Here is a 9,263-nt window from a genome sequence, read left to right as displayed (position 1 = left end):
GATCTGTCACATGACCAGAGCCAAAAGAGCTGCTTGTTCACAACTATGTCACACATTTTCAATAACAAAAGAGACTTCACGGCACACTGAATGATATTAGCAAAGATGGTAAGCCACTGAATTAACCAAACTGAAGAATACAGAACTGCAAAATACTTAAGAAATGAACTATAAATTATAAAAAATACTTTGCAACTCATGTCTGGCTTGATGAAAGACATCACAAAGTCACCTCTATCACGTGCTTAAATGATGTTTTCCACTTTTTTTTTTTTTTTTGCAATAACTGCCACGAGACAGGAGCGGAAGAAAGAATTCAGAAAGCACTACTCTAAAGAAAATGGTAGGTATTTTACCTAGTATTATAGATGCTCTCACACAATTTCAAATATATAAGTTCAAATAAGAATCATTTTCTTCCACAGCTGACATTCTTAATATAACAACATTAGCCAAATAAAAAACAAGTATTCACAAACATCCTTCTTTCAATAAGATATTCAGGTCATAGGAACCATGCAAGTGGAGTATTTATCACCACCTTACAACATAAAGGGCTCAACCTTTGCAACCAAAAAATACCAGTATTTCACAGAAGCGATACACTCTCTTAAGAGCTCCCGAGTCCTTGAACTCTGATGGGACTTGCAGGTTGTGTGGACTGTGTGTATGTATTTCTATGGTCCACAACAGGCAAGTTTTGCTACAACAGCTGAAACACATCTACATGCTGCTACTGCAGCCAGTGTACGCTAGTATACCTGGGACTTTCTAAAAAATAAAATAGGGTATGTACACATATTAAACCACAATATTAATCACCAAGACTTTGGACATGAGATTTCACTACGAAATAAAAAGTAATCATCATCTGAATGTGGCTATACAAATACAAAAGGTGAAAATATCATATTGGAAACAGAAATTCTGAAGTAGCAATAGACCTCTTCAGTATTAGCTAGCTTTGTAAAAGTTTTTGATACCTTCTAAGAAAACGAAAAATACTGTACTGTAAAATCAAAATATTTTAAGCATTAATCAGCTCAAACACATGACTAACCACAATGCAAAAGAAAAACTCGTCTACAACTATGGCAGCGTTTCCTAAAGTATTTTGACCGGCAGCCCGTTTTAGAAGTTCAGCTCCTTTAAGAGCCATTCAACCACCCTCTAACACCGCAAGCCTGCTGAACTGCAGCTGCTCCAACCTGGGTCCCACAGAGCACACCGGAGCAGGAGTACACAAGTAATGCCAGAGCCTGGCTGCCTGGACAAGTCTGGCATCTCTCAGCACCACATGAGCTTGGCAACACATTAGAGAGAGCTCTTGTGCCTCCCCTGTGCACAGCTCCTAAAGGTAAGGGAGAGGGGGTGTTTGTCATTCTAATCTCCTCATTTCACCAACTTCTTTGGCGCACTGGTTATCAAGGAAGTATCAACAAGTCCAAAAAGGGGTCCACCAAAGGGAGCGGGAGTGGGGTCTCCTCTGTGAAGGAGAGATGAAGAACTACCGTCACCCCTAGAACTCTAGTTCGGTCAAGACAGCAGAAGTCCTGCCACAGTCCTCACAGGACACCAGAATGAAAAGCAAGCTATGTGGACTAATCGCTGCCAGAGAGTTATGCAACAACCACCAAACCCAAATACAGGTTCCATGATTTTCTGCTTGTGATCCCATTGGTTGATGCAAGGCCCACCAAGACCAAATTTCCACTGGGTTTCAAACTGAGATGTTGTACCTTACAGTTTTTGATACACTTTAATTTTGTCTTATTTAGTTACTTAGGTCACAGCTTTGAAATTATGTCACACAAGGATTGAACATGAAGGCACATGGAGGGCAGGGAGGTGATTAGAGACAGCCAGCATGGCTTCATCAAGGGCAAGTCTTGCTCGACCAACCTAGTAGCCTTCTGTGATGGAGTGACTACATCAGCCGACAAGGGAAGAGCTATGGATGTCATCTACCTGGACTTCTGTAAGGCCTTTGACATTGTCACCTACAACATCCTTCTCTAAATTGGACAGATATGGATTTGATAGGTGGACTGTTCGGTGGATGAGGAATTGGTTGGATGGTCGCATCCAGAGGGTAGTGGTCAACAGCTCAATGGGTCAGGGCAATCCTAAGTACAAATACAGGCTGGGGGATGGGTAGATTGAGAGCAGCCCTGCAGAGAAGGACTTGGGGGGACTGGTGGATGAAAAGCTGGACATGAGCTGGCAATGTGCACTTGCAGCCCAGAAGGCCAACCATATCCTGGGTTGCATCAAAAGTGGCATGACCAGCAGGTTGAGGGAGGGGATTCTCCCCCTCTGCTCTCCCCACCTGCAGTACTGCATCCAGCTCTGGGGTCCTCAGTACAGGAAAGACAGGGACCTGTTGGAGCGGGTCCAGAGGAGGGACACAAAAATGATCAGAGGGCTGGAACACCTCTCCTATGAAGAAAGGCTGAGAGACTTGGGGTTGTTCAGCCTGGAGGAGAGAAGGCTCCCGGAAGACCTTACTGCAGCCTTTCAGTACTTAAAGGGGGCCTGTAAGAAAGATGGGGACAAACTTTTTAGAAGGGCCTGTTGTGATAGGACAAGGGGCAATGGTTTTAAACTAAAAGAAAGTAGATTTAGACAGATACAAGGAAGAAATTTTTTACAATGAGGGTGGTGAAACACTGGAACAGGTTGCCCAAAGAGGTGGTAGATACCCCATCCCTGGAAGCATTTAAGGCCAGGTTGGATGGGGCTTTGAGCAACCTGATCTAGTTGAAGATGTCCCTGCTTATTACAGGAGGGTTCGACTAGATGACCTTTAAAGGTCCCTTCCAACCCAAACCATTCTGTGATTTTATGGGGAAAAAAAAAAAAAAAAAGTATCAAGCAGCCAACTGGTACCTCAGTTCAAGTCTGTGCTAAACCACCACTGCTGTAATTCACCTCTAGGACAGTCCCACTGTTGACATACTACACAAGCACGATTCTCAAAGGTAAAGTATGTAAGCATAGAGCATGTTTTTAAAGCTATTTGGATGGATGCAAACAGTAATGCTTTTTGATGAAAAGTCCTGAAGAGCTACATACTGTGACTATCCTTTTCAAGCCACCAGGGAGAGGGAAAAAAAAAAAAAAAGTCCATACCTCTGCTTCACTAACTAGAAGTTTCTCTTAAAATGCATATAACTGTTCTAAGGAAATGCAAGTTGCTTCAAAAGAAGCAGGTCACCCCTCTTATCTAAGACAGTGAAGTGAGGGTCCAAAGGGAAGCCACCCATTTAGTTCCACTCAGCTGAACAACTGCAGCTTCTCCTAATTCTTCACCACTCTGTAAAACATGGGTAAAGAACCATGCAGGATGGTAACAGAAAGAGTATCGGTAAAGACTGACTTCCACCCCCTTCCTCCATTCAGCAGTTTGCATAATACAGGGAAGCAGGCTCAACCTATTAAAAGTAAGTAGTTAATGCTTCCTTTAAGAGACTCATTCATAAGAGTATTTGTGAGACAGAACACTATGGTAACAATTTATAATGTAATTTTGCAACCAGTAAGTTATTCTGTCAATAAGTTCTGTCACTCCTAGCCACAAGAACGTGGAACTATTCAAAAATAGCAATTTAAAGTGCTATTAGGTCACGTGTTACCAAGCATGAATCCTGGATTGCAACATTATTTGATTTTACCTTTTTTATATTTCTCCTATGAGGTTATTTTCCCGAAGAAATGTCTCACCAGCTGGTACAGCTACTGAACTGTTGCTTCATTACAAAATATTACCTTTACAATGTATTTGCTTACTTTCTGCTAACCAACCAGATATATTACATACATTACTATTCATACGAATCAGGTTTTTTTCCCAAACTTTAATTCATGGGCAATATAGCCTTACGAGGTTGTCAGGCACTGCCTATAAATACATGAAGTTAATGCAGTAAATGTTAAGGTCAAAATATCTAAGGTGACAGAAGTCACTTCAAACATGCGACTTGCTCATTGCTGCTGTCTGTGGGAACCAACTATTTAGCAAAGCTTACAGCACCCTCGGGGGGGGGGGGGCGTGTGTGGAGATTATTTTTTTAAAAAAGTAAACATCATATTCTGAATTATTTGTTACAGACTATGACAGCAAATGTATTACCCCTCTCCTTCCATGTACAAATCAGAACTTGAGTCGTGACAGAAAACCTTTCAACACTGCTCCTCTATAAACTCATAGCTATCTTAAATATACTGGATACTTCAGAAAAAGCGTAGAACGTACCTCCTTTGTTTAAAAATCAGTATCAATTCACTAACTAAAGTGAAGCAAAGACCTGGCCCACAGTACCAGAAACAAAGTTTGACACTGGAAATGAGATATATGCCTACATACTTTAGGAATTCTCTCCCCTTGTCCCTCAGTTGCATGTTCTATTTTTGTCCTGGTTTCAGCTGGGATAGAGTTAATTGTCTTCCTAGTAGCTGACACGTGCTATGTTCTGAGTTCAGAATGTTGATAACACTGATGTTTTCAGTTGTTGCTAAGTAGTGTTTAGTCTAAAGTCAAGGGTTTTTCAGCTTCTCATGCCCAGCCAGTGGGAAAGCTGGAGGGGCACAAGAAGTTGGCACAGGACACAACCAGGGCAGCTGACCCAAACTGGCCAAAGGGGTATTCCATACCATGTGAGGCCACATCTAGTATATGAACTGGGGGGAGGGGGGGATCGCCGCTCGGGGACTAGCTGGGTGTCGATCGGCAGGGTGGTGAGCAATTGCACTGCGCATCATTTGTACATTCCAATCCTTTTATTATTGCTGTTGTCATTTTATTAGTGTTATCATTATCATTATTAGTTTCTTCTTTTCTGTTCTATTAAACCGTTCTTATCTCAACCCACAAGTTTTACTTCTTTTCCCGATTTTCTCCCCCATCCCACTGGGTGGGGGTGGGGAGCGAGTGAGGGAGCGGCTGCGTGGTGCTTAGTTGCTGGCTGGGGTTAAACCACGACAATTTTTAAGAATTAGGGGCTTTTATCTTCCAGTGTATGAATACACTGGTGTGGGGAGGAAGAAAGACATTTCCTGCATTTAAAAAAAAGATTAATTCCCTCTGGACATTCACTAAGTAAACTGAAACCAAAAGTAGCAGAGGAAAAAAAAAAATACATATATATGTGTGTGTGTGTGTATACATATATTAAAAAAAAAACCCAAAACCACAAAACTTTCCTGCATAGCAGAAACTAAGATGATGCATATTTACAGAAATGTAAACACTAAATTCGTTCCATGATAAGTGTCATATAATGTACTACACTAATCATTGTTTATACAAAATGTTATACGCTTAAACATGCTCACAATTAAACAAGTTTATTACAACTTGACTCAAAGATACTCCCCCCCCCCGCCCCCCCAATTATGTATTTGGTTAAGTAGAACCTGTGAATTCATAGAGAACTAGTGAAGAACACATCAACAAAGCACATATTCGTAATGAAATAAACATGATTTTTTACTGGGGTACATATGTCATTTCACATTTCGGAAGCAGGTTTTCTCCTACAAAAAGTGAAGTTGAATGAAAAGAGAGAGAACCTGTTTTATTTTCTCAAGTCGATTAGAACAGCGACAATCTCAAGGTGCTCTAACAGGGACCCTAACAAGCTGAGAGCATCCCTAGATGTACTTAACATATACACACAGTTTTAAATTTCATTCACAAAAGAATCATCATTTGCATATGTCTTTAAGCAGTGGCAGTAATTAAAAAAAAGACTAAAAGTTTTGTTTGCTATTACAAACAGGATCAAACCCACACAATGTTAGAGTTCTGAAGAGGACCTGGATTGATGTGAGAAAGTTAAACACCTCCACTTTTTCAAGCCTGCCTTTCCTTCAGTCACCTTTTCTACACAGTCACACAATCATTGCCCTAAAAACCCCAAACAAATCAAACCATTTATTTTGCCGTCTAGCTTGGTGCTTTTATTTCTAAATTCTTGGGAGATACTCAGGATACTCCAGTGAGGAGAAACAGCAAACCACCAATGTAAACAGAAAAAGAACTTCATTAATTCCAGTATGAAAGATGCTACATCAAATAGCAAACATTTAGAGCGGAATGGAAGGTATTCATAGAAGAGAGATGAAGTATCTGTAATATTACATGGAAATAATTTAAATTAAAGGTGTTTTTCAGCCCTGTAAACCTAAGCAGTGGCCTAGCTTTTCTGCCAAGGTTTGTCTGTCTCGAACTGACAGAACATTACGGTTACGAAGACAAGTCATAAGGACTGCAAACTGCATCTGTTTTAAAAGACAAATGTATGTGAGGAAAACTATCAAATATCCACAGCAGACTGGTAATGCACATATTTCCAATTCAACACACCCATTAAACTCTGAGTTACACAGAATCTTCAAATTTAAAAGCCAAGTACCTTCAACTGTTTCCAAAATGAAAGGGCACAGAGTATTTAGTGCCACCATCCAAACCAAGCAGTTTGTGAGAACAGTAAAGCCCATTTTCCAGCAGTTTTCATTCTTATCAAGAGGTACCTCTCACCACCTCCATTATTCTCCCACCCAGTCACAGATGTCTAACAACGCGGTTAAACTTAAGAGCGTAGCTTCTCCCTTAGCGGGGAATCTCTCTCTAACCGAATGCTGCATGAACTGCATCTGCATGAACTAGGAACTTAATCTTATCTTTTAGACCTCTCCCTTTCAAACCAGTCAACCAATCAAAAAACAAAAACAAAAGACCTGACAATACAATCACGTAGGCCTCACTTTGTTAGGAAATCAAAGCTAAAATCAGGTACAATTTCCCACTGAGGAACTTTTTGGTAGACGTGCAAGAGGCATGGTAAACTAATCTGACAAGCTGATTCTCACAGAGCCTCAGGTTTGCAGACTCCTACTGAGGTAGGGAAGTTTCCACACACACACACAGGGGGACCATCCCTGTAGTGATGTGTAAGACACAGGCTTTGTCCCAGAATTAGAACACCGCTTACGCAGAAGGAAACACAAACAGGTATTTCCATTAACTGGAGAGAAAAAAAAGGCATAACTATGAGTTTATAGATTACAGGTTCTCGCCACTTAAAGGAGAATTGTGGAACACGTTTTGTTTCCCAAGCAGCAGTAACTTCTTAATCTCTTCCCACATCATCTCAGACATCTGATTTACAAATCGACTGTGAGCCATAACAACCCAGAGTTCCTTTAAAAGAAATACCGCAGGTGGGCTTAAAAACTGAAACCCAGAAACTCCTGCAGTCAGGAGTGACAGATGACATTTATCACCAAAGCAGCCTGTTCACAGGTCAGCAGATCCAACTCATCAGGCTGGACAGAAGGTAACGGGAGCAACTGAACATACCTACTTTGCTAAGCAGGCCTTGCACACTAGTTATACACCCTCGCAGCACCTCACACAGCCGCACCTCCCCGCCTGACAGAGCTGGCCGTGCCGAAGGCACCCGAGCACCCCATGCCCACAGCAGCCCCGCGGAGCGGGCCACCGCCGCTGCCCCGCTCGACCGAGCCGGGAAACCGAGGCAGAGGCAGGCTGGGTTCACCCAAGGTCGCCCAGCAAGGCCGGTCTCCCCGGGGACCGGGCTGAAGCCCGGAGCCGCCCGCCCGGCCTTCCCGCTCCTGGGGAGGGACGGGGCGGCCCCGCACCCATGTGCCTCACGGGGAGGAGGGAGAGGACCACCGAGGCCACGCGCCCCCGCCTTCCCCACCCCCGGCAGGGGATCTCCCCGGCGGAGGGAAGCGGGCAGGGCCGCCGCCCGGCTCCCTCCCCTTCAGGGCCGGCGTGGGACGGGCGCCATCCCCCCTCCCGGCCCTCCCCCGGGCCGGGCGCTGCGCAGCGCCTACCGACCTGGGCGCCGCGGCCTGCTGCTCCCGGTCACTCCCGCCGCCGCCGCCGCCGCCCGGGCTCATGCGGGGGCCGCGCTGCGCTCGGGGCCGGGCCGCAGGCGAGGAGGCGCCGCCGCCGCTGCTGCTGCTGCTGCTGCTGCCGCTGCTGCCGGTGGAGCCGTCGGGGCCCCGGGGCGGAGGAGACGGGGCCGCGGCCTGGGGGGGGGGGAAGGGAGGGAGGGAGGGAAGAGGCGGGGAAGGGAGAGGCGAGCGGCCTGGCGAGGCCGGCGGCGCTGCGCGGCGGGAGAGCGGGCCGGGCCCGCGAGTGCGCCTTCTCTCGCGGACTCGCTCGCTCTCAGCCCGAGCCCCGCGCCACAATCTTGGGAGCAACGCGGATATCGGCGCGGCGCAAGCTCGGAGGGCTCGCGGCGGGCGGGGGTGGGCGGGAAGGAGGACCCACTGCGTCCCGGCGTGCAACGCGGGCGGGGTGGGGCGAGCGAGCGAGCGGAGGAGGCGGCTGCGCCACGCTACCCACCGCGCGAAACCATAGAGTTCCCAGGCCGGTTTTTTCCTGCCGTTTTCAGTGGCGGCGCCCGACGGAAGGGAGCCGAGGCGGCGCCTGCGCGTCGGCGTGCGTGAGGCGGGAGCCGCCATGTCGGAAGAGGGCAGCGAGGCGACGGGGTGGGGAGGGCTCCCTGCCTATGGAGCCGCAGTCAGCCCGGCGCGCGGGGCGGTGACGCGCGGGCGGGGCGGAGCCCGGAGACGCGCATGCGCCTGCGCAGGCCCCGGGGGCGAGCCCCGGGCGGGGCGGGGCGGGGGAGGAGCGGGGCGCGGGGGGGGCCGCTGGGGGCACGCGCCCGCGCGCGCCTAAGGAAGCGTTCGGGTACACGCACATGTACGTGTGCGGATTGACAGGCACGCGCAGGTACATATGCACGTGCACGCAGGCATACCTGCCAGGGGACGTACACACGAACACGCGTACGGAGACATGTCCGCAGGGGCCTGCGTGTCCGCAGGCACGCACGTGTGCTCGTGTGTACACGAGCGCGTATGGTGTACGCACATGCGCGTGCATGCGCATCGATACACAGCAGGCGCGCGGGCACACGTGTACACACGCACGCGTAACATACCTTTGCATGTGCGCGTGCACATGCACACGCACACGCACAGCCCCGCTCGCACGCACGCCTTGCTGCAGGCAGGCGAGCAGGCAGCCGTCGAGGCGCACGCACGGCCCGGGGGCGGTGGCGCAGCAAGGGGCCGTCGCTGCTGTGGGCAAGGAGAGCAGCCGCCGCCACCTTCTCGCCCCTCGGCGAGGCCTCCACCGAACCCCGCCACCGCCGAGCCCCGCCGCCGCAGCGTCAGGCCCGTCCGGCAGGCCCCATGGCAGCCCGCCCAGGGTTTATCAAGTT

The 9,263-nt window shown here is 48.0% G+C and overlaps 1 protein-coding gene across 1 annotated transcript; it reads right to left on the bottom strand.

Annotated features, from left to right (window-relative positions):
* Positions 1 to 3,109: 3,109 nt before the first annotated feature.
* LOC128135325 (vasodilator-stimulated phosphoprotein-like) lies at positions 3,110 to 8,499 on the bottom strand. The gene is made up of 2 exons (XM_052774144.1): positions 7,868 to 8,499; positions 3,110 to 3,316 (listed from the first exon to the last, which is right to left on the bottom strand). The coding sequence occupies exons 1-2, from the start codon at positions 8,497 to 8,499 to the stop codon at positions 3,301 to 3,303; spliced, it is 648 nt and encodes a 215-aa protein (XP_052630104.1). The 3' UTR covers positions 3,110 to 3,300.
* Between the last annotated feature and the right edge of the window lie 764 nt (positions 8,500 to 9,263).

Source organism: Harpia harpyja, chromosome 22 (genome assembly GCF_026419915.1).
Source record: "Harpia harpyja isolate bHarHar1 chromosome 22, bHarHar1 primary haplotype, whole genome shotgun sequence".
Taxonomy (NCBI): domain Eukaryota; kingdom Metazoa; phylum Chordata; class Aves; order Accipitriformes; family Accipitridae; genus Harpia; species Harpia harpyja.
The sequence above is the reverse complement of the archived record's forward strand: the minus strand, read 5'-3'. Positions and strand labels throughout refer to the sequence as shown.